The sequence below is a fragment of the Festucalex cinctus genome, chromosome 8, assembly GCF_051991245.1.
Source record: "Festucalex cinctus isolate MCC-2025b chromosome 8, RoL_Fcin_1.0, whole genome shotgun sequence".
In the NCBI taxonomy this organism is placed as follows: Eukaryota; Metazoa; Chordata; class Actinopteri; order Syngnathiformes; family Syngnathidae; genus Festucalex; species Festucalex cinctus.
In genome coordinates this window covers 7,852,209-7,876,488 of record NC_135418.1, presented here as the reverse complement: position 1 = coordinate 7,876,488, position 24,280 = coordinate 7,852,209, and the positions used below count along the sequence as shown (strand labels likewise).

The window sequence follows — 24,280 nt, the reverse complement described above, 5'->3', positions numbered from 1 at the left end:
CGTACAATTGATGACACAGCAAGAATGAACAATCTGCCTTTCTTAGTTCTCCTTCAAATGTGCAAAACCATTGAACTACATGCTGTTTCATGCCACCTAGCTCCCGTGATGCAACGCGCAAAACATAAAAAAAATATGTCACACAAGATCCTCCTATTGGATAAAACGAATTCTGCATACTGTTCAATTGCACAACATAATCATTACTTTATAATCATCATTGCTATTATATTACAGCATCAACATTTGATACTTAATAATATTAAGTAGGGATGGGCAAGTATCAGCCTGTTTTCCATGTCTCCGTCCTTCAGCACAGCTGAATCTAATGATCAGCTAATCAGCAAGCTTTGCAGAAGCCTGATCACGATCCTGATCATGAATCAGGTGTGTTAGTGGAGAGAAACATGGAAAACAGGCTGGATATGGGCTCTCGAGGACCCAACTTGGAGACCCCTGCTATACAAGGTATACGAGGGTTATTTTAAGGTATTGATCCAGGTGGTGCCCTTTTGCGGCCATTTTACAATCGTGAAAGACAAAGCACATATCTGACAGATGCCCATTGATATAAATATTATATTTAATATCACACAATTTCAAGGAAATATGCTACGTAGTGATATATAGCCCTATATTTAAAATTATTATTAATATTATTATTATTTTTTTTTTTTTTGGGGGGGGGGTTATGCATCAAAAGTACTAGTTACTAGTGGTACCAGTGCTTGGTTTTGGTGTCAGTGACTATTCAGGAGTTGAGTACTTGTACTGGTATCGGTCTGAAAAAAAGTACTGTAGTATTGGGCATCTCTAATATTAAAAGTGACATTAATGGCGCTTTTCATCACCAAGATATGAGTACCATAAGTACATGATTGTGTCCATGCAAGATGGATGGTTTTGCTGAAGATCCTCTTTGCCGCTATATTGTGGCATTTGTATGCAACTTGAAACGCACAGATTTTTGAGGCAGGGCAACCTATTCCTAGCAAATAGCAGGAGTTTTTTTTCACTGTACTTAATGTAGTGCATGACTTTATGTAATTCAGAGGAGTTAACATTTTGAGAAAATGTGTTTCAAAATGTGTGTGTGCATGTGTGTGTGTCACATACTCGTCCTTTTTCAACTAAATTAGTGATCATGACAATGATGCCTGTATTCTGCTCCCACACCATCCACCAAAAATCCTCAAAGGTAGACTTGAGGGGCCCCTGGGCTGCAATGTAAGCCTTGGGCTTATTGTAACCCTGAGAGAGACATAATGTACTCAGGATTTAATTATACAAGACGACAATATATATATATATATAAAAAAAAAAAACATATGCATGCAGTCATTTTCAAAAAAATTTATACAATAGGTATAAAAAAATCTTAACACTCATTTCTAATGCCAGCTTTGTGATGAAAAAATTGAACCAAGACAAACATAAATTCAGAACTTTTTTTTAATTTATTGACTGGGAAATGCACGAAGGATGGCACAGTGGAAGAGTGGTTAGTACGTCCGCCTCCCAGTTCTGAGGACTCGGTGTTCGAGACCAGGCTCCGGCCTTCCTGGGTGGAGTTTGCATGTTCTCCCCATGCCCGCGTGGGTCTTCTCCGGGTACTCCGGTCTCCTCCCACATTCCAAAGACATGCATGGCAGGTTAATTGGGTGCTCCGAATTGTCCCTAGGTGTGCTTGTGAGTGTGGATGGTTGTTCGTCTCTGTGTGCCCTGCGATTGGCTAGCAACCAGTCCAGGGTGTACCCTGCCTACTAGGGATGTAACTATACCGGCAATATCGTGATATTAAAACTGCCACAATATCGTCGTCGTCATGTTCCCGAAATTTAAATGCCACACATCTGTTAAAAAAGTCAGTTTGATTTTCATTTATGCAGTTGTAGCGCCCTCTGGTGGCTAGTTTTTTAGTGCAGTTTAATTTTCAAAATACACTAATTTTCAGATGAAAGGGAACATAATATGCTTGTGAAGTGAGTCAATATGTGGAAGAACTCAATATGTGCTTGCATTAGCGAGTAAGTCCCTCAATATGACCGGTAAGTGTTATTAGAGATTGGAGGTTGTTTATATGTATTGCTGTTATGTACAAAAGCACAATATTGTGCTTTTTTTGTATGAGCTCTTTTTTTTTTTTTTTACAATATTGTGACCTTTTTTAAATATCGCCAACCTCCCAACAATATTGTGATAATTATCGTATTGTGAGCTTCATATCGTGATAATATCGTATCGTGATATTTGGATATCGTTCCATCCCTACCGTCTACTGCCCAAAGTCAGCTGAGATAGGCTCCAGCACCCCCCGCAACCCTTGTGAGGAATAAGCGGTCAAGAAAATGGATGGATGGATAGATGGAAATACACGAATAGTAAAATAAAAACATGCTTGTATAATGGAGTACAGATAAGTGTGCTATATAATGACTTGGAATTATTTTTCACACACTTAAAAGCGCTCCAGTTTTGTCACTATGCTGCAGAATCTCCTGACTACACACCTTCAGGCCACTCCAAACATTTTCAACTGGCCTCAGTTGTACCGTTTCTTATCCTTTGTGTCTTTGAGTGGTTCTGAATGGTGAATTTCCTTTTCATGACAAACTTCCTAGCCGACGCTTGACGGCTCATTCCTAACCCTCACCATTATCCCTGTAACCTGGCGATAGCCAGATTGATCATTGTGATTCACTCAAGTGAGTTCTTCACAATATCAATCTGGGACCGCTCCACTGTGATTTGCTCAAGAAAGGAGGCACATTCTGTACAAAACTTTGTGCTGATTGGACAATGCGTTAACTTGTGTACGCCTACCAAACTTTTGTTTTGACCAATCACAGCAACGGATTTAAATGTCGTCGTAGGAGAATACTAAGTATGAACTTCTTTACCAGTTAAAAATGCACAAAGCACCTCTCGCTGTTTTTCAAAAACTTCTGCGCGAATAGAATGAATTGCAGCGTCCATTCGTCCATGTTAGGTTTGTTTATTTCTCCCGGGCTCTGCATATCCCGACCCTAAACAATGCCTGATCTGACCTAAAAACGGCCAGTTGCGAACGGATCAACTGGAGCAGTACAAGATGGATTCTCATGTTTGTGGAAAAAATACCGCGAGAATTCAGCTTCCTGACAAGGTTATTGTCGATATGTCAGTCAAGTGAATCTCAACTAGTCCCTTGCATAACAGTTTGCATTCTAATATTCTTAACGCTCTTACAGGATTTCTGTTATACACAGTGGTACCTCGACTTCCGAAATTAATTGGTTCTGGAAGAAAGTTCTTAAGTAGAAAATTTTGGAAGTAGACGCATTTTCCATGTAAATGCCCTAATCCGTTCCAAGCTTCCCAAAATTCAGACATAAATGTTTTATAATGCATAAAAATGCATCAAAACATATAACAAATACATGTTACAATTAGATTATTGCACAATAAATGAGATCTGTGCATAATGTAAAAAACAAAGAATAAAGAATAAAAATGATGCTCATTTACCTTTTTAACTGCTGTCCTCTTCGTTTTTTGCCCTATTTGATTCATGTTCTCTCTCTGTTTTTGCATGGTGTTTTGTAAAGAACTGATACAATGATGTTCGTTTTTTTAACAAACTTGTTTATTTTTATTTTATTTACTTGTTAATTATTTATCGCTCACTCACTCACGCTAAGATCATGTAAGCCGCACATCATCTCACGAAGGCAAGTGACGGCAATTGTTTTAATTTTTGCACAAATGTGTCGGTCGTTAGTTAATACATTTACATAAAACTATCTAACACCTCATAGCACGAGGGGCGAATGACGAGGACGCTACATAGACACATTCTATTCTGTATCTATGATCACATACGGTACAGGTCCCTCTTAGCCAATGGGATGCCAGGAAGATACCAGTAATAGCCAATGGCAGAGCAGCTGTAAGTATGTTGCGTTCAGGAAATTCTGGGAGCTGCGAGTAGCAGCCCATACTGTAGTTTTACCTTTCGTATCCTGAAACCTCTTTCGTAACAAGAGGCAACATTATCCTATTGAGGACTTTCGTAACTTGATAAATTTCGTATGAAGGGACGTTCGTAAGTAGAGGTACCACTGTATGTACGTTTTACTTAAAATGTGTAAACGTTCTGAAATTGTTCAACTGTCATTTAACAACACAAAAAAATTGCATCTTTTTTTTTTTAACTTTTTACATAGATTGCACACATACACACAGACAAAAATCTAACTCAGATGAGCACAAAGATTGTGTGGAAACACTCACATCCACGTAGTTGGCATTGATGTAGTCAGTGTGTTTGGAATCCTTTCCCACAAACATTCTTAACTTCACTCTGCTGTGGTCATCTGTGCATAGAACATACTGCAGTTTATAAGTCATGATTGCCTTTTGAAAGTCAAACCAGTTTATGTATATAGCAGTCCTATCATGTGAATCTGGTAGTTCACATTGTAGTTCAAATAATGTCCAATTGGCCTTTTACACCAGCTCTTTGCTTCCAGCATGCACTCCCGTAAACAAGATGCTGCTTCTAGATCAGTTCCAGATACACTGAACGAAAATATAAACACTTTTGTTTTTGCCCCCTTTTTCGTGAGCTGGACTAAAGATCTAAAACTTTTTGTTTCTACATAGACAAAATTTTGTTCACAAATCTGTCTAAAGTGCGTGTTTCTTTCTTTCTTTCTTTTTTTTTTTTTTACTGCTTATCTTTTTATGTTGAAATACGTCTACATTTGCTTTACTCACAGGCCACTATGTTGATATATCGATTCTTATGCTTGTTTTCAGGATGGTTGGAGTTTTCCGATGTGATCTTCATTTCTGCAGCACACCGCTGAACCTCCTAGGGAAGCATCCCACGCACAACAGCGTGTACAAAGGGACAAACAGACAAACACACGCGCACACTTTTGCTTACATATTCTTGCAAAACTTTGTAACTGCAATGTTTCCAGTTCTATTGCCTTTCTCAAAGGCTGTTTTCCTGGTTGTACCTGTTAGCGCCGATTTCATCTTGAGTTTTTCTTTCCCTTGATCTTTTTTTAATGTATCTTTTTTTTTTTTTTGCTCTCCAGTATATTTCTTTCCAGACATTCAAAACAGTCTAACTTGAAATAAATTTTGCAACTCAAAATGCACTGTAATGGTTACATTCAGAATTTAAACTTAAATTGTATGCATGATTCACCCAAAACAGATACTGCTGCATTATGTTTTACTGTGTGTAGTCCCCAAAAAAATTATACAATGCAACGCTGATTCTGGTAGTATGTGACATTCAGCAGTTAATCTATCTAGAATAGGTACAGTTAACAAGGAACATTGATTTTGCTCTAACCCACCAAGCCCACTAGCAGAAACCGAACTTTATGACTTACCTCAAAATCCTGTGAATATCCATGCAAGTTATTTGAGGAGAGTTCTGAGACATGCTTGATGAAGTGCTTCACTTGAATGACTTTTATGTCATCTGCAGTGGACAAATGAGACCAGAGTTAAACCACCTTCAAAATAATAGCACAGCCATGAGCAGAACATGGAATATTTCCAACTGGTAGCAACAAGGTCATTTCTAATTTGACAGCATACTTGTGGTAAAAGAAACATTCTTTGTCATAAAAATCCTTAGCAAAAAGTATGGAATCACCAGTCTTGGACGAGCACTCACTCAGTCGTTTCATTCTGTAGATCAAACTCAGATAAAAAGCATGAAAGTCGTAAGGTCATTCCAAAGTGCAACATCTTGGCTTTCAGAAACACTAAAACAAATGAAGAAAAAACATTGTGCTGGTCAGTAAATGTTACTTTTATAGAGCAAGTGCAGGGAAATAAATATGGAATCAATCCATTCTGTGGAAAAAAATATGGAATCACTCCATTCCGAGGAAAAAAACATGGAATCACTCCATTTTGAGCAGAAAATAAGGACACACCCATTCAATTTCCTTTCCTTAATTGGGCACCTGCCTCAAATGACATCTGCTCGTTAGTCAGCAGTTAAAAACAGTGCAATAATCACATCTTGGATGGCTTCTGGACCAAGTGGATTGGCAAGAATCATGGCTCCAACAAGGGAGGTGTCTCCTGAGACCAAAGACAGGATTATCAAACTTCTTGAAGAAGGTAACTACACGTATGGTTGCCAAAGATGTGGGCTGTTCACAGTCAGCTGTATCGAAGATCTGGACCAAGTACAAACAGCATGGGAAGGTTGTTCAAGTCAAGCGTACTGGTAGACCAAGGAAGACATCTAAGCGTCAAGACAAGCAACTAAAGGCCATATGTCTTGAAAACAGAAAATGCACAACAAGACAAATGAAGAAGAAATGGGAGGAAGCTGGAGTCAATGTATGTGACAGAACTCTGCAAAATCGCTTCAAGGAAATGGAATTTACATACAGGAACTCTAAAAGGAAACCATCATTGACGCTTAAACAAAAAAGAACAAGACTGCAATGGGCTAAGGAGAGGCAATCATGGACTGTGGATGACTGGATGAAGGTTATCTTCAGTGATGAGTCACGACTCTGCATTGGACAAGGTGATGACGCTGGAACTTTTGTTTGGTGCCGTTCCAGTGAGATTTACAAAGAGGACTGCCGAAAGAAAACATCCAAATTCCCACAGTCCTTGATGATATGGGGCTGCATGTCAGGCAAAGGCACTGTGGTTAAATCTTCAATAAATGCACAAGTTTACATTGACATTTTGTACAGCTTTCTTATCCCTTCAATTGAAAAAATGTTTGGGGATGATGAAATCATTTTCCAAGATGCCACAGAGCAAAAACTGTGGAAGCATTCCTTGGAGAAAGACTTATCCAGTCAATGTCATGGCCCACAATCTCAACCCAATTGAAAAGCTGTGGTGGAAATTGATAAAAAAAAATAAAAAAAATGGTCCTCAGCAAGGCTCCGACCTGCAAAGATGATCTGGCAACTGCAATCAAAGAGAGTTGGCACCAGATTGATGAAGAATACTGTTTGTCACTCATCAAGTCCATGCCTCAGAGACTGCAAGCTGTCATATAAGCCAGAGGTGGTGCAACTAAATACTAGTCATGTGTTTTGATTGTTTTTTTCTTTGTCTGTTTTTCATGATTCCATATTTTTTTTCCTCAAAATGGAGTGATTGCATATTTATTTCCCTGCACTTGCTCTATAAAAATAACATTTACTGACCAGCACAATGTTTTTTTCTTCATTTCTTTTAGTGTTTCTGAAAGCCAAGATGTTGCACTTTGGAATGACCTTACAACTCTTTCATGCTTTTTATCTGAGTTTGATCTACAGAATAAAACGTCTGAGTGAGTGCTCATCCAAGACTGGTGATTTCATACTTTTTGCTAGGGGTTGTATATCCACTGTAGATAACAGACATGATCACTGAGGAGCACACAAAATATATCTCTCTCACTTTGTCCCAGAGCCATTGTCAGTTTAGTTTTCATCAAATATTAATAATATTATGCATGCATGTTCTCTCTCACATTGTCTATTCTTGGTAAACACAGCAGGCTGCCGAGACATTTGGATAGAAAGCTGTTATATTGCTTCAATATATAATACACCAGAGTCCAATCAATCAATCAATCAATCAATCAATCAAATTGAAAAATGCAAACTGGTTTCATTATTCCGATCAAAAATACATATTTTTTTTTATTTTTATTTTTATTTTTTTTTATTTTTTTTTAGTGATACGCCATCCTGGCAAAAAGTACCTTTATATAGTAATATTATACAAGGTGACTGACTATTTCCATATCAAAATTATTTCCTATAAAGATACATTTACTTTTATTTAGGGATGGGCGAGTACCGATACGAGGTATCGGTATCGGGCCGATACCAGCCTTTTTTCAAGTACTCGAGTACTCGTGACGCAGACGAGTACAAGCGACCGATGGCAGAGGGGGAAGACGTTAAGTGAGTCCTCCTTGCCTGTAACTGGCGCTAGCTTGCAGCAGTTTTTCACCGAACTTCACCGGTTTGGAAATACTTCAAAATTGTGAATCTGAAACTAAAAGAGCATTTTTGTGTTTTATTTTGAGCGTTAAGACTATTGAAGAGTGACTGTGCGTTTTTTTTTTTTTTTTGTCAAAATTAAAGGAAGTATATTTGTTTAAAAATGTCTTTTAGTGTTTTTTTTTTTATTTGTCAAAATGTACTACTGGTATCGGCAATTGGTATCGGTATCTGTCTGAAAAAAAGTGGTAGCGAACATCCCTAATTTTATTCAAGTCCTACTTTCTGGTACTTGGTACTCTGGTATACAAGGCTGAGTATGGCATTTAAATATCACCAAAACAGTTAGTTTTGTTCATTGGTACAACTTTGTCTTTTGTTAATTTATTTCTTTATTTTCCATATAGTAGCATCTTGACTGTAATTGGCGTTCACATAAATCTTTATTTATAATTTGTCTTGTACGTAACCTAATGAGCAGTAAAATTTGTCAATGTACACAGTTAAAGTTTCTTAGCAAAAGAAAAATAACTGAACTCATCATGCAAGTGTCAACTGATAGTCAGCAATCAAAATAATTATTAGTTCCAGACTAGTTGAGAAGTAGGCTACCACACTGATTATTACCTGGGATGGAAGTGACGGGGGCTGTTTCATTGGCCACCATCCTGGGCGAACCGCTGTCCTCCACATAAAGATGTGTTGTCTGTAAACAACGCCTGGGAAAAAGACCAAGACTTTTAAGATGATTCTTTTCATCACATTTAAGTTGTGTGAGAGTTACTAACTGCTGTGCTGTAATCCAATATACTTTGGCAATCGTAGAGATTGCAAATGAAGTCATAGCAGAAGGCTACAAAACATTGGGATAACATTTTCTGATTAATCTATTTCTTTTTCCAAGTAAATTCATATAGAGCGTCAGTTTCTCATTCATAAGGACTTTGGGCTGCGGATCTGGGGGTCACAGTTCAAAGAATGACAATTAGTTGTTGATACTTGGTGTCAAATTAGTGGCACTACTCAGCTGGCAACATGGACTCAGCGCTACTATGTATGTTCGTTTATACTAGGGGTGTCCCAATCGATCAGCCACGATCATAATCAGCCTAGATTCGTAAAATAGTGTGTGATTGGTGACCGCTGATCCAAGCCGTTAACGGTCGATCTATTACCCTATCATGCTTAAGCAGTATGCAATCTAACCATTTGCAGCATGCACAACAAAACAACAAAACTATCATGTACTACTGCAGAGAAAGTTACATTTCTTATTCAGGGTTCTTGATCACCAACCAATGTAGCTGGTAACTCTCCAAAGTTACCATCCAAAACGAATTCCCACCAGACAATTTTATTATTGTCATTTTTTTTTTAATATAACCTTAACTCTGCATTTTTAATCTCCTCCCGCAAACTATATCTGTTTGTTTCTCACACTGATTGCAGTCTAGACAATATCATGGCATATCGGCATTTGCGCAGCCAACGTAGCATTACGACACAGTATTACTGCATTTTAGGGGCGTGTAAAGCAAATGTACATCTAATATGAGCAGCATATGTTCTACAATGTATGTACTGCATGCATGCACGCATGTATGTATGTATGCATGCATGTATGTATGCGTGTATGTATGCATGCATGTCGTGGTCATCTGGTCTGGTCTGGGACTCATTTTCAGCCCTGGAGTATCAAGGCTCAAACCGGCCCACTTCAGTTCACATTTGAATGAACATACACAATGTTACAGTTATTATTATATCAATGTAAAATAGATTAACATTCACATTGCATTTGATCAAAAATCTCATTTCCATTTCAATGTGCTTACAAGACCAAGATCTATGTTTTATTTGAACAAGTATGTGGACATAAAATGGGGGAAAGGACAAATGGGGATCAATAAGCACATTAAATGTGATAACACATTTTACACTTATCAAGGCACACTTACCAAACTAGGGGTGTGACGATGTCTCGATACATTGCGATATTTTGCCTCACGGTGGGTTATCGATATCCCTACGCCAAGTATCGATACAGCCACTTGTATCTTGTTCCTTATTGAGCAATTACTTGGGCGGGCCACTAGGGGGAGTGCCTCATAAAAGTGGCGGGGAAATGTGTTCTCCAATTTCGATTCTGTAAATGTATAGGATCGTATGCCGAGAAACGTTTCTTGGGAGGAGCAATATGGCGGCCTCGTGGTGTCAAAAGTCTTGGCCTATCGGCTATCCAGTCATATATTCTGGTCAGAGGTCGGGCCCAGGCTGCCCAGCAGACACATAACTCCACCAATCAACTTTCGCTGCGCGCACGCACATAGTACCTTCCATGACAGCAGCGAAGGGCTGAGCGCCGCACACACATTTCCTTCTTTGTTCATGCTTCTTCCGCGCAGAAAACTAGTCCACAAAATTACAGGGATGTAACGCTATCCAAACATCATGATACGATAATTATCACGATATTGTGGGGAGGTTGGCGATACAAAAAAAGGTCACAATAATCTAAAAAAAAAAGAGCTAATATTTTTTTTTAATACAGCAATGAAAAATATAAAAATATAAATATTCTTTCCAAAAAATCTGTAAATATAATATAATATATTGAGGCACTTGCTATGCATGCAACATATTGCGTTTCTCCACATATTGAGCATATTTGTGTGGAATTGAAACATAGAGGGACCAAAACATGCCTTGTGAAAATTAAATTGCACTAATAAACTAGCCAACAGAGGGTGCTACAAATGTACAAATAGAAATCAACCCGGCTTTTTGAACAGATGTGCTGCTTTTAATATCGTGACATGACGACGACGATATATTGTGGCAGTTTTAATATCACAATATCACGATATTGCCGTTATTGTTACATCACCTACAAAATGACTGACCGGCAAAATGACTGGTACGTTTTTATCACCACCCACCCAATTTAATTTTAACCCACTTGTTTGGCGGATGCCAATTTAGAACCCTTTCAACAAACATGACATAGGTTGTAATTCTATACGTAAATGTTTCTATAAATAATTTATCTTTCACCAGCAATGCTCAAAACATTGCACATAAAAATGTGAAATTGACCCGAATGTCACATTTTATCCATCTATTGTCTGAACTGCTTATTCCTCACAAGGGTCGCGGGGGTGCCGGAGCCTACCCAGCTGGCTTTGGGCAGGACGAGGCGTACACCCTGAACTGTTTGACAGCCAATCCAGGGTCACCATTTCATACACAACCAAATATTTTCACATTTTATAACATACAATCAGTTTGCTTAAAAAAAAAAAAAAAAAAGTATTAAATACCACACACATTCAAGGACTGGTAACACAAACACAAATGAGGAACAAAAGACTAACATTCGTCTAACTTCTTAAATTAAATGTATTGGGCCATGCAATGCATTCTGGCAACTGAGTGGCTCGATATGACATGCCTGTGGAGTGTGCTAACTGCAAGTACTGCAGAACCAGAAAATGTGCTGCTGCAGGGTTCAATGTTCACTGGCCAACACTTATATTCCAAAAAAAAAAAAAAAAAAAGTAATCTCTTCAGAATAATATAAATGACATAAATTTAACTTGAAGGTAGTGGTAAACATGTGCTATAGGCTGCTGGATAATTAACTTTGTGGCTTAGTACAATTGACCAATAACTGCAGGACATGCCGGTGAACATCTTCAATTAAATATCATGGTGCGATTACGATGAGCTGACAACAGACATTGTTTTCTGTTTCTGTGAGACACTAAAACAAATATCAGGTGGGTTTTACATATCTAACAATGGACTAATAACTGTACAATATTTGACTAGAGTACAGTATGAATCAAACAAATTGTTGCTTTTTAAAATTTAATTAGGTGGCATCTGTTAATCCATGAAGCACTTAAAGTACTAATGTGTATGTTGAAGAACCCACCAACTTGCCTGTGTTAAGTTGTAAACTTAAATAGAGTACTTAGTTGCATTTCAAAGCAAACGTCATTCCCGAACTTGAAAGTGTGCACGCTTTCAAGCATGGCTCGTGTTACTCAACATGCCATCTGCAAGTCAGCTTGTATGCGTATGTGCGTCCAAATCTGTAACAACTCCCCCAAATAACAACAGTTTGTCAACAGCCGTACCAAAGCATGTATGTTCAGAACCCTCCTACCTGTATTTGATACAGAGCAGAGAGCAAAACGCGTTCATCGTGAGAAACAAGCAGAAGGGAGCAGACGGGCTGCAGCATGCTGCGAACATGAATTAAACACCGAGTGGCCAGTGCACAGAGGGAGACGGACCGAAGAGGAGGAGGGGGGGAGATGGGAGGGAGTGGAGCTTTCCTAACAAGGCATGAAGGGCAGCTTCTGAACCAAGCAACTTCCTGGTTTGAGGCGCTGGTGTCATAATGCATTCAGGCAGTGGCGAGTGGTGACTTTTTTTAGTGGACATGCTGAAGACTCACATATGCGAGCGGCCGTAAGGGCGCGAGCGAAAATTTTTTGGGCATTTTTATTATTAATTTCAATATTAAATATTATTTTATACCGCTGTGTAGGTAGAAAATTAAAGCAGAAATATTCAGGACTGATGCAGGTTGATACGCACACACTGTAATGTAACCAGTTCCGTGGTGTATGAAATGACAAAATCACAATTTGCCAATTCGTTGGAATTTACAGTATTCGGAACTGGCTCGTGACCATGATGTAAACTCAACCCGGAGAAGGGAAAAAATGACATCGCAGAAAAGCCGCAAGAGGTTTCAACCAACAATAAAGTTTACTGACAGCCACCTAGCCACTGATGTTTCTCGTATGTCCTTTCTTGAAAGTGAGGAACGAACTTCACCCCCGTTTTCGTGATGATTACTCCAGTAGGACGACCACTTTAAATGATATTTTCGCTGGACCATTCCTTGAACTCTCCGGAGGACCACGGAGCATGGCCGAGAACGCTGGAGCCTCTACACACCCTCTAGTTACTTTTTTTTTTTTTTTTTTTTTAACAAGTAGGCTACTACATCTTGTTTTTTTTATAAACTTGATGCAGCATTACTATGTGTTACCTCTGAAATGGTGAATAAAATCTAACATTGTCACCCAAAATTGTCCCTAAAATTGCAGAATTTCCATACTTTCATTAGACACATGAATACAACAGTACATGTTAAGGGTGAAAAAGACTGAGCAAGGGTTGGGTCAGTACAGAACTCGAGGTCATGACCTGAGCTTTACTTAGCAATAGGATTAACTAGACTCGCCCCACCCCCTACTACCTGCTGTCAGGCTTGACTTAATGTCAGTGTGTTGGTTTAAGATGGACGGTAGTGATGGTGTTTATCGAGTATGAAGGTTAATGCTGGGGGGATATCGGATGGGGGAGCATTGTGCTTGCATTGTACTTAACAAGCAGTGTTTAAAGTCAATTGCCGTCAGTTAGTCCATGTGTCTGCACGTGCATGAGTGCAGTGGAGGACCGAGCGGGGAGCAGACGGAAGGCACCAAGTGCAGGTGTTTAGTTTGCATTATGGCCTACTTATTTAAGAAAGAAAGAAAAAATGTGTATGTGTGAAGTCTGTTTTAAAAAATAGCGCATCAGTGACACTGTGACTTGCTAAGAAAAATTAAAACAGAGGAAGAATAAACATTTATTTACTTATAAACATGGTACATGTTTCTAAATGTACCAATTTCTCTAGATTTTGTTGAATGTGTTACATGAAAAAAATTATGTTATTAATTCCCAAAATATTTCAAATAAGCATATTTTAGAGCTGTGATTTTAATACTTTGATGATTTTACTCATATCAGCCCTTGCTTATTTGTAGTGTTGTTCCCATACCGTTTTTTGGCCCCCGATTGCGTGCCCTCGCAAAAAACTTTGGGTTCCCTCGCAAAACATTTTGCACAAATATCCCTGTAATGTTTACAAACGTTCCACCCTCGTCGCTTTTGTTCACATGGAAGATGACCCGGAAGTGTTTACGGCGCAGCTAAGGTGACATGGTAAGCGAAAAAAACAACTTTGCGTTCCCTCGCAAAACATTTTGCACAAATATCCCTGTAATGTTTACAAACGTTCCACCCTCGTCGCTTTTGTTCACATGGAAGATGACCCGGAAGTGTTTACGGCGCAGCTAAGGTGACATGGTAAGCGGAAAAAACAACTTTGCGTTCCCTCGCAAAACAACTTTGCGTTCGAACGTAAAGATTGCGTTCCCTCGCAATCTGCAAAATGTTTTGCGAGGGAACGCAATCTTTGCGAGGGAACGCAAAATGTTTTGCGAGGGAACGCAAAGTTGTTGTTTTTTTTCTACCATGTCACCTTAGGGGCTCCGTACAGTAGTGAATTGTCAGTCCGTTCCTCTCCCCTCTCCTCGCGAGCGTTCAGCTGAATGTCTTCTCTCCTTTTTTGTCATGTTTAATAAATGTCAAACAGGTAAACCTGACAGTCGGACTAGTCAAATTCAGATAAAAGCAAAAAATTCCATATTAAACTTATTGCATGTCTTTGCGATATGCATATTGCATAGGCCAATATCGCAATATCGATATTTTTTCGATATATTGTGCAGGCCTAGTATTTAACACTAAATAAAAATATAAATGCAACACTTTTGTTTTTCTTCCCACTGTTTGGGAGCTGGAGTCAAAGATCTAAAACTTTTTCTATATAGACGAAGGACCATTTCCCTCAAATATTGTTTACAAATCTAATCTGTGGCATATCAAGATGCTGAATGGACAGCGTGATTATTTCACCAGTGTGCCTTAGGATGGCCATGATAAAAGGCCACTTTGGTAGACTGCCATTTGCCTAAAGGATAGACAACTCTCCTGTTGAAACAAATGGGATGAATTTATGTCGTGCTTTCTCCACCATATGATGCTTAAAGAGCTTTACAATGTGTCACATTCATACATCAGTGGTCGGTTGCTGCCATGTAGGGCACTGACTCAACAAGGTCACCAGTGTCGACCTTTGCATTGCAATACTGGAACAGATTCGTTCATGAAGGTATGCGTCTGGCCATATGATACTGAAATCAATTAACAAGAAGATGCTAAATTTGCTTTAATTGCTTGTTCTAATTTAAATAACATTAATATATCTTCAAAGATTAATTCTTGTATTTGTTTATTAGGGCCCGAGCAGCGACCGCTGCGAGGTCCCTATTGTTTTTGTAAAAATTCTTCTTCTTCTTCTTCTTCTTCTTCTTTATTCTCCGCAAACGATCGCGATTTTGGGTACCTAAACATTCACGAAAACTCACCGAACTTTGCACACTCCTCAGGCCCGGCGAAAAATTTGATATTTCTTAACAATCACCAAAACAAAAAAATCCACATGTAAAGGTTTATCATGCCATGTTCAAAGAAATTTTGCTCCTAATGTGCCAGTACCCCAATGTGTGAGTACCCCAACGTGGCCTGGGCTGCGAGGGCCCTTTATAGCTGCTCGCAGCTCTAGTTTTTATATTGTATTTCTTGTATTGATTTGTAGATGTGATTTAAATTCTGTACCCGAAAGCACCTGAAATATATTTTTATACCATTAATTGCCCAACCTCTAAAAGGTAACGTAATGTTTCATGCAAGTCAGCAAATGAAGATGTTGCTTCAGCATTTGACAAGTCTGACAAGAATGTTTTATACATTATTTTTCGACTCTATTTGAAACTTGTTTAAAACATGGATAACTTGTAGTTACAGCAGTGCTGCAAATGAATGCTCAATCACTGCATAAATCAGGGAAAAATGAGGAAAGAAGACTTGCAGCCTAAAAATAAGCTTGAGGTCACACATTAAGCGTGAGTGAAATATAAGTTGATACATGACCTGTGCAGACAGCTGGATTGATTAGAATAGAAGCAAATCTGTTCCTTCATACATGAGTGAGAGGCCTCGCTCAAATAGTGTCAGCATAGTAACATTCCAACATGTTGCTATTTTAATCGACAAGTTTAGCATGAATCTTTTTATTAGCGTGTGGCAAGCACTGTACAGCTTTCTTTTTAAGCTGCCTCATCGAGTTGGTGATTTGCGAGTGACAGACGAGCTCAGAAATATGTACTAGTGATATGACTTTTTAAAGGGAGCCGTTCACTTAAAAGAGCCGTTCCAAAGACGGGCACTTTTTATGATATTTAGCATTATTTTAAAACTTCCATGTTTTAAACATTAAATCAACATTGGGACTCGTGATACATGGTAATTCATGTCATACTTCAAGTATATAAGTGGTGGAACAATAAACATGGTCTTCTAGAAGAATAAACATAGAAAAAAAAACATTGTATTGTCTTCTAATAAACTTAAGTTTTAACTCTTTTTACCGCCCAAAACGTTTAATTAAGATGAGTAAAATCACGATGTATGCCGCCATAAACGTTAAATGACATCAACTATGTTTTTTATATATTTTTTTTATTTTTTTATCAATAGGCAGTGCAACGTCTAAGTGGAGCGCTGCCTGGTCAATGGGTTGTGAAATCAAAAACAATGGCCAACAAATGGCAGCATTGTATCTTTTTTCAATGGGCTGCCGGTGTATGGAATTACAAAGTAACATGACGGAATCTGATGAAATCTGATGAAATAGAACATTTTCAAGGATGACGAGAAGGATCAAAGCATTTGTCACATTAAATATAATTCACAGCGCATCACTAAACAAAAAAAAATATTAGTGTCAAAGTCACTGTTGTAGAGAAAATTTATCTTTTTACAAAAAGCTTCTTTTCTCCTTATCTTTTTTGCTCAATGTTTTACTTGAAAGATGAGTTAAAATGCTCGAAATCGGCTGCAACTGTCGGGGTGTGGCAGTAAAAGAGTTAATAACATGGCTCTACAAAGATTCGATTCCCATCGGTCACAGTGAAGAGCCGTTCAAAAGACTAATTTGTGAAGGTCACATCACTAACAGTACGCAATTGCTGGGTTAATAATTCAAATTGAGCAATAAAATTGAGGAAAACAGATAACCCAGCACTGGGTCCCTCCAAAAGGGACTGATCAAATGCTCGATTATTTGTACCCAGGATAATGGGTTGAGGATTTGACCCAGCATGTTGGGTCAAGATCTTGATCCAACGAGAGACAAAAACTACCCATAATGATCAGGTAAAGCTAACAAGAAATGGGTTACCAGGTTAATCAGGACAGTTGTGGTTAAAAATAAATTTTTATTAGCAACAATTTCCAAGGAGAAGAAGAAGAAGCGACTTCCTAATGTAATTCACCCACTTTTATTCGAACATGGGACTGGGAGTGGCTGACAATCGGCGGCCAAAAGGGTCTTGCCCAACTGGATGATACTATTTACTCTGACCGGGATTGGAACCCTGAAGTCAGCAGTGCTACCCTACCCACTGGACCATCCATATGCAACCACATTTTCTTAGAATGTTACACTAACTGTATTTCAATTTCAGTATACCAAACCCCAAGATGGCGACTAATTTTAGCTCTACAGCCCGCCCAAATCCACTCATCAACCCCATCTGCTCAAAATCCACAACTAGGGTTAGCAATTGTGTTAGCAAAACAACCCAACATTTTTTTTGTGTATAGATTCCGATTACCGAAGTTTCCGCACTATAAGGCGCACCTCATTATAAGGCGCACCTTCAATGCATGACATATTTTAAAACTTTTTTTTCATATATAAGGCGCTACAGTAGAGGCTGGGGTTACGTTATGCATCCATTAGATGGTGCTGCGCTAAAGGGAATGTCAATAAAACAGTCAGATAGGTCAGTCAAACTTTATTAATAGATTACAAACCAGCTTTCTGACAACTCCATTCACTCCCCAAATGAATACACAGCTGTTATATTATTTTCTCTGAGGTAAAGTATTAGTATTAGCAAGCGATCCAAGATGGCACGAACTTCTGCGCATGCACGTCACCGATCGTGCAGGGTCACCGATACCGTATTGACAGCGAGACCTGTTGCGGCTCAACATTGATCCATATATAAGGCGCACTGGATTATAAGGCACATGGTCAGCTTTTGAAAAAATTGAAGGCTCTTAGGTGCGCCTTATAGTACGGAAAATACGGTAAATGTAAAACTTTTTAACACTCACCAAATACACAATGTGTAACCTTACAAATACATCATCCAACAAGCAAACGTCCTTTGTCCTTCTTTGGTTTTGATGTCACTAATATGAATGTAGTTACAAAGTGTTAGAGTTACCTACCTCCAGTATAGGAGTACAGCAAGCAGCAGACCAAGACAGAGGAAGGATAAAGCTGAGACCACCATCAAAGGTGTCATCCAGTGTACATGGTCCAGCCGCAATCTATTTCTCACTTGGCGGGTCCAGTTGGTCACTGAGGAACGGACAAAATACATTGTCTCTTAAATGTACTGATAAATGGACAACGGTACTCGTACTCGTAGTGATGGATGGATGGATGGATGGATGGATAGATAGATAGATAGATAGATAGATAGATAGATAGATAGATAGATAGATAGATAGATAGAATACAGTACTTCTTTCACCTGTGTGATTAGATTAAATTAAATAATTGCATTTGCTAGCTTCATAAAATATAAATAAATTAAATCATAAAACATTGAAGACAAATAAGTTGATTTAGGCAACTCCGGTGTCTGTCTGTCTGTCTGATCTCTCTCTCTCTCTCTCTCTCTCTCTCTCTCTCTCTCTCTCTCTCTCTCTCTCTCCCCCTCCCTCCCTCCCTCTCTCTCTCTCTCTCTCTCTCTCTCTCTCTCTCTCTCTCTCTCTCTCTCTCTCTCCCTCTCTCCCTCTCCCTCCCTCCCTCCCTCCCTCCCTCCCTCTCTCTCTCTCTCTCTCTCTCTCTCTCTCTCTCTCTCTCTCTCTCTCTCTCATTATATTTTTTTAACCTGGAGACAAGTTTAGCAGCTGATAGTTGTTATATTCCGTTTGCTCTGTGTGATTTGTGATGGGATGGTGAAACAAGGTGTGGGTGGGGGCTAACCCACTGCTCCCCCCATAAGTCACCAACAGTCCAGATGACTGACAGCTCACACTTTTCGTTGTAAATATTATTTAAAATGAATTATTCTTCCAGTAAATATGTCTAAATAGCCTCCACTTCAGACCCAAAGCTCACACAAATGTGACATCCAATATCAGCAATGATATTAGCTCACGCAACTCTGACCATGTGGTTGGAGTCACAATGGACAATTGAGCTATAGATAGATCCCATGTGACGTCACAGTGTCGTGCGTCCACCTTATGTTTTGGTTTTCCTAGCATAAGGCACGGTGCGGCGGAATTAGCGCTTGTGTAAATTTCAGCAAACAAGTGTTTCTTTTCATCACCAATATGGTTGTTTACATTGGGATTCTATTCCATTCTAAAGATCCGAGCACATGAAGGTGATTACACTAAATCAATCACGTCACAGACTGTGGTTAGCCAGTATCAACAGAAAGATGAACCCACAAAATACTCCAAGATCTGCTCAGATCACTTCTTCACGGGTTAATTAGTGTTTCTTTAAACATTTCTTCTTCTACTAAGCATGTTTACATTGTGCACATTGTCTGTTCCTGTCCAGTCTAGCACCTACATGCTAAATCCCTCAGTAGTAAACAAACAGTACCGTCCCCGTGCCCCTTACAATAAATGGCTTCACACAACAACTTAGCACCAGTGAAAAAATGCCATTTCTGTTATCATACATATCCTCGGCAACCTACGACATTGCTTTGCCATCATGATCAACGCATTGAAGTTCACGGTCATGCGTTGCACTTTGTGCACCCATCCACAACACACCTCGTTGATTGCCTTCATTGATTCATATGCCTTTAGTTGTTCAAAGGTATGAGGTAGATGCCACGGACTTCCGACTTCCGGGTTTCACACATCAGCCTGTTTCCGGCCACTGCTGGGTCGCTGGATGCGTTCCAACACTTGCACCCCGACCCCTGGGGCCCCCAACCATGCACTCCTGCCATCATATTAGTTTGAAATGTGTAAGACAGAGGTCCACATTCATTCTGTATTAACAAAATTGTAGTACTCCTTTGTTAATCCTGAAGATTGTCGAATGCAGACGTGCTTGCTCTGTTGAGTTCCACCATAAATACGCCATGCTAAAGAAACTTGATCTGTCATCCATTCATCCGAATGTATCGTCAAGTTGCCAAAACTTAACACACCCGGTAGCTTGAAAGTGGCCGACTGCTCAAAACAACAACTGGCTTTGCCTTTGTTGGCTGTATATCATTGATCTCAATCATGCAAAAGCCTGACGGCACAGTGAAAGAGTTGTTTACGCTGCTACGTAGCCTACTGAAGATTACTTCCAGCTTGAACCACTTAACCCGATTTTGCGCCCTATTGTGTTTGCAGATTCTCCATTTTATCTCAAACATGTAAGGTCAACTTCAAGCCAGTTCCGTTGACCAAATAGTTGGCAGGTACGGTTTCCGGGCGCTACAGAATTGCTGTTCACTTCCCCTCAGGGATGGGTTAAATATGCAGAGAACACGTTTCCTTTTGTCAAAACAAAAAACTACTTTTCATTTTACAGTTTAGAGTCTAATAAATTTCAAGTATGGCCAATCCCATCAGGCCAGATTTCAAGCTAATATATTCCTTGCCCTGAGACGGCCACACGTTGTATGAGCACATTTCTGGGCAGCACGTAGCTTTTTCAATTCAAATCTTATGTCTTGAGTATGTTGAAAACGGAAGACTAGGGATGGGTATCATTAAGATTTTATCGTACTATTACTCTTTTCAATACTGTTTATCGATCCGGTGCCTTCACGGTATTATTGGTACCGTTATTATTGGTAATACTGTATTGGGGTTTGTGGACGATTGAGGACCAAAGTGGAGGGAGGCAAGGCGAGGTGTGGCTGGTGTGCTTGGAAGCATTCTTTAATTTAACTAATAAACAAACAAAGTACCACAAAACACAAATCAAGGCTGGGAACTAAACTTACTAGTTTGTAAAGTAAACGGGCAGGACTCAGATGCGCAGGGAAACAAGCTGTAACAGCGACAGGACAACAACATAGACTCGACAAGGACTGAACGAAAGCAGGGAACTAAATACACATAGTAATGAGAGACACCTGGACAAGACACAAGTGGCTTGGGGAGCTGATTGGATAACACAAGGGAATGGGAAAACAAGCACAGGTGGGGACATGATAAGACTTGATGAGACAATGATAGAAAAGGAAACAAGGAAAACATGACCAAAAAACCCCAAACCAAAACGAAAAAAAGACGTTTTGATGTTTTGAACTAATTCCACTTGTATATGCAAAACTTTTGTCAGGTGTTTCTTTGGGTTAATTGTGTTACACTCCAAACATTTTAACGTTTGGTTGCATTTGTGGCAACATGCATTCTGGCCCTGTGTCCAATTCACAAGGCTGGGTCCTCCGAAGGACTGGACAGCACACATGGATGGACTGTCAATGCTGCTTGTCGGTAACGCATTGACAGCGTCCATTCATATTTAAGTCCTTACGTGCTGTCGAGATATGCCAGGAGTGACATCATGCGGCCGATGAAATCGGCCTTCGGAGGTCTGGTGAATTTGGACAGAAGGTGAGAGTCAACCTTCATAAAATGTAACCAAACTTGTGAACGTTTGACTCGCGGCAATTTGTGTAAATCACAGTGCAGTCAGCCGTCAATTATGCTAAACTGTTACGTTATTTCTGTTGTTGGATGAAAAGTCTTGGGGGGAGGATGGAATCACTCCATTCCTGTTCAGGCATGACCAGTCAACTCATGACTAACCAAACTGTTACATTCGTGCAACTATTGAATCGACGGTCAATCAATGTCTTGGGCCTGGACAGTGAGACAATGTTTGCGGCTGCTTAGTTGAGTTGAGCAGAGTTTAAACGCTCGGATGCAAGGGTACCAATATAACCCAACACATACCACATGTAGGAAATATAAACACTTTGGAGTTATATGGCAGAATAGACGTTTTTATATAATAGTACGAGTCATGTCGTAATATGATCACACAGTGCTACACAAGCACAGGAAGGGCGCCCAAAGACCTGCCAATCATTTCTCTCGCGCAAAAGGAGTGGGATGAGACATCTCGTCTCTGATCACGCTTTTCATTTTATTGAAATTCGAAGCAAGAATTAGGGATAGACCAATTATCGGTGCCGATATTTGGCATGTTGACAAATATCGGCATCTGCCTTTTTTACGAATCAGAAGGCCGATAAAGCTGGAATCTCAACAAGCAGCGAATGTTTGCGAACGTAGCAAATTTTGTGCTTTCATCAGGTTTTGTAAGATGTTTATATACATGTTTTACTTGTTGCAAAGACATTTCAAACATATTCAGACAATTTTTTACTGTCTGCGAAGATCTTTTGAACCCTGACGAAAACCCAAAATTAGATACATTTAATTTTGTATACATTTGTCACTGCTGCCACTGGAAAGTCCCAACACTTTTTAATTTATAAAAAAAAAAAAAAAAAAAAAAAAAATACTAATTAGAAATTACATTGAAATTTTGGAAAACTTTATTTACAGTAGAAAACTTTATAAAACTATTTATTTATTTATTTATTTATTTATTTATTTGCAAACACTGAAGTCCCAACACTTTTTAACTTATAAAATAATAATAACAATAACAATAACAATAATAATAAGAAATTTTGGAAAACTTTATTTATAGTAGAAAACTATTTATTTATTTATTTATTTGCTTAGTTTTGAATTTAGCTTAACACATGCGGATGACCCTGGAAGTTCACTACAATTTTCGTTAATTTTTAATTAAACAAAACTGTCTATTCTAAATTTGTTTAAAATTAAAAGAAAAGTTTTTTATTTTTATGCTATTATTTTCTCTTTTACTGCAAATGAATATCGGCTTGAAATATCGGTTATCGGCCTCCTTGACGACTAATAATCGGTATCGGCATCAGCCCTGAAAAAAGCCATATCGGTCTATCACAAGCAAGAATATAGAGGTAAAGGTGCAACCTAATGTTCATATAGTCTTAATACTAAATCAAAAATAAATTTGATTAATTTCCCCAAGCAGTCAAGAGAACTCTTAAGGGTGGAACTTATATCGATTTGCCCATTTTTAAAAATTCAAGCCCGGGGCCAGTTTAATATTGAGGCTCGGTACCCATCCCTACTTCACACAATGCAACCATACAGTTTGGGGCTGTTTATTTTTCTTTTATTTATATTTTAAATCCTGTCCATTCCTCCTTTTTTTTTTCTCTTGATCTGAGAAAATGGGGCGACAAAAGGGCTCCCATTCTGTATCCCCCTGTTGGTCATTGTTTTTCTATGTCTCTTGAATGGGTTGTGTCTTTTCCATTTTGTTGCACCTTGTGGTACAATGACAATAAAGCTATTGTGATTCTTTCAATCTGCTGCTACGCCTGGAGCCAGACGCAACATTAGACCAGGCCCACGCAGTACAACATAGCTGCCTCGCATAATTTCTGTCGACATTTTCTGCTTTAACATACATGCATACTAGAAATGGATGAAATCTCCTGCCTGCTTCAGTTCCCCTGTACTTCAGTTTACTCTTATAATAACAAAAAATAATATGTGAACCTCTATATGCAAACAAAAGCAGTGGTGTGCAGTGAGATGTTGCCACTGTCATTTATTCATCCAACACAAACCATGCAGGGAAATGTAGCTATAAATGGAGCAAGGCCTTTTCCCCTCCTACAACTGAATCAAGCCTCCGAGCCTCTTCTCCTCTCCCCATGTGTGAAAGTAGGCCAACACGAAGACTGAGCAAGAAGGGAGGGAGATACAAAGAAGTTGAGGGGGTGGTGAAGCATGAGAGAGGGTGAAAAAAAGGATATGCAAAAACAAAAAAAAAGAGGAGGGTGTAGGCAAGAAACAAGGGAAGTACAAAACATAAGACTGCTTGATTGACAATAAAGAGGAGGACATATTGAGATGATATTATTCTGATCTGTTATTATTAGTATAGGAACCAGTGGCCTTTGTTAGTGTCCTTTGACATTCAACTTGCTTCAAACCTCCACTTTACTGAGTTTAAATCAACGCTGCTCTATGTAGTAATTTGCCCAAAAATATATTCATTGAAACGCTTTAAGTATAAAAAAAATTATCTGAAGAAAAGATGAAGGTGGAAGATGAAAAACATACTACAAATAATAGACTTGTAGGAAAAGTTAAGTACCGTATTTTCACGACTATAAGGCGCACCTTCAATGAATGACATATTTTAAAACTTTTTCCATATATAAGGCTCTACAGTAGAGGCTGGGGTTATGTTATGCATC

General features: G+C 38.9%; 1 protein-coding gene across 7 annotated transcripts in view; it reads right to left on the bottom strand.

The window, feature by feature from the left end:
* LOC144023789 (receptor-type tyrosine-protein phosphatase gamma-like) overlaps positions 1–24,280 on the bottom strand; it is a 390,627-nt gene that overhangs the window by 28,880 nt on the left and 337,467 nt on the right. For 5 of the 7 annotated variants that reach the window (XM_077529649.1, XM_077529650.1, XM_077529653.1 and 2 more), the window contains 6 exons: positions 18,192–18,324; positions 8,607–8,698; positions 5,391–5,482; positions 4,759–4,855; positions 4,273–4,355; positions 1,117–1,251 (listed from right to left, as the gene is read on the bottom strand). In XM_077529649.1, the coding sequence (XP_077385775.1) occupies positions 1,117–1,251; positions 4,273–4,355; positions 4,759–4,855; positions 5,391–5,482; positions 8,607–8,698; positions 18,192–18,324 (632 nt within the window). Of the gene's footprint in view, positions 1–1,116; positions 1,252–4,272; positions 4,356–4,758; positions 4,856–5,390; positions 5,483–8,606; positions 8,699–12,150; positions 12,190–18,191; positions 18,325–24,280 lie in introns of all 7 variants that reach the window. The other 2 variants (XM_077529655.1, XM_077529651.1) reach the window with 2 other exon arrangements.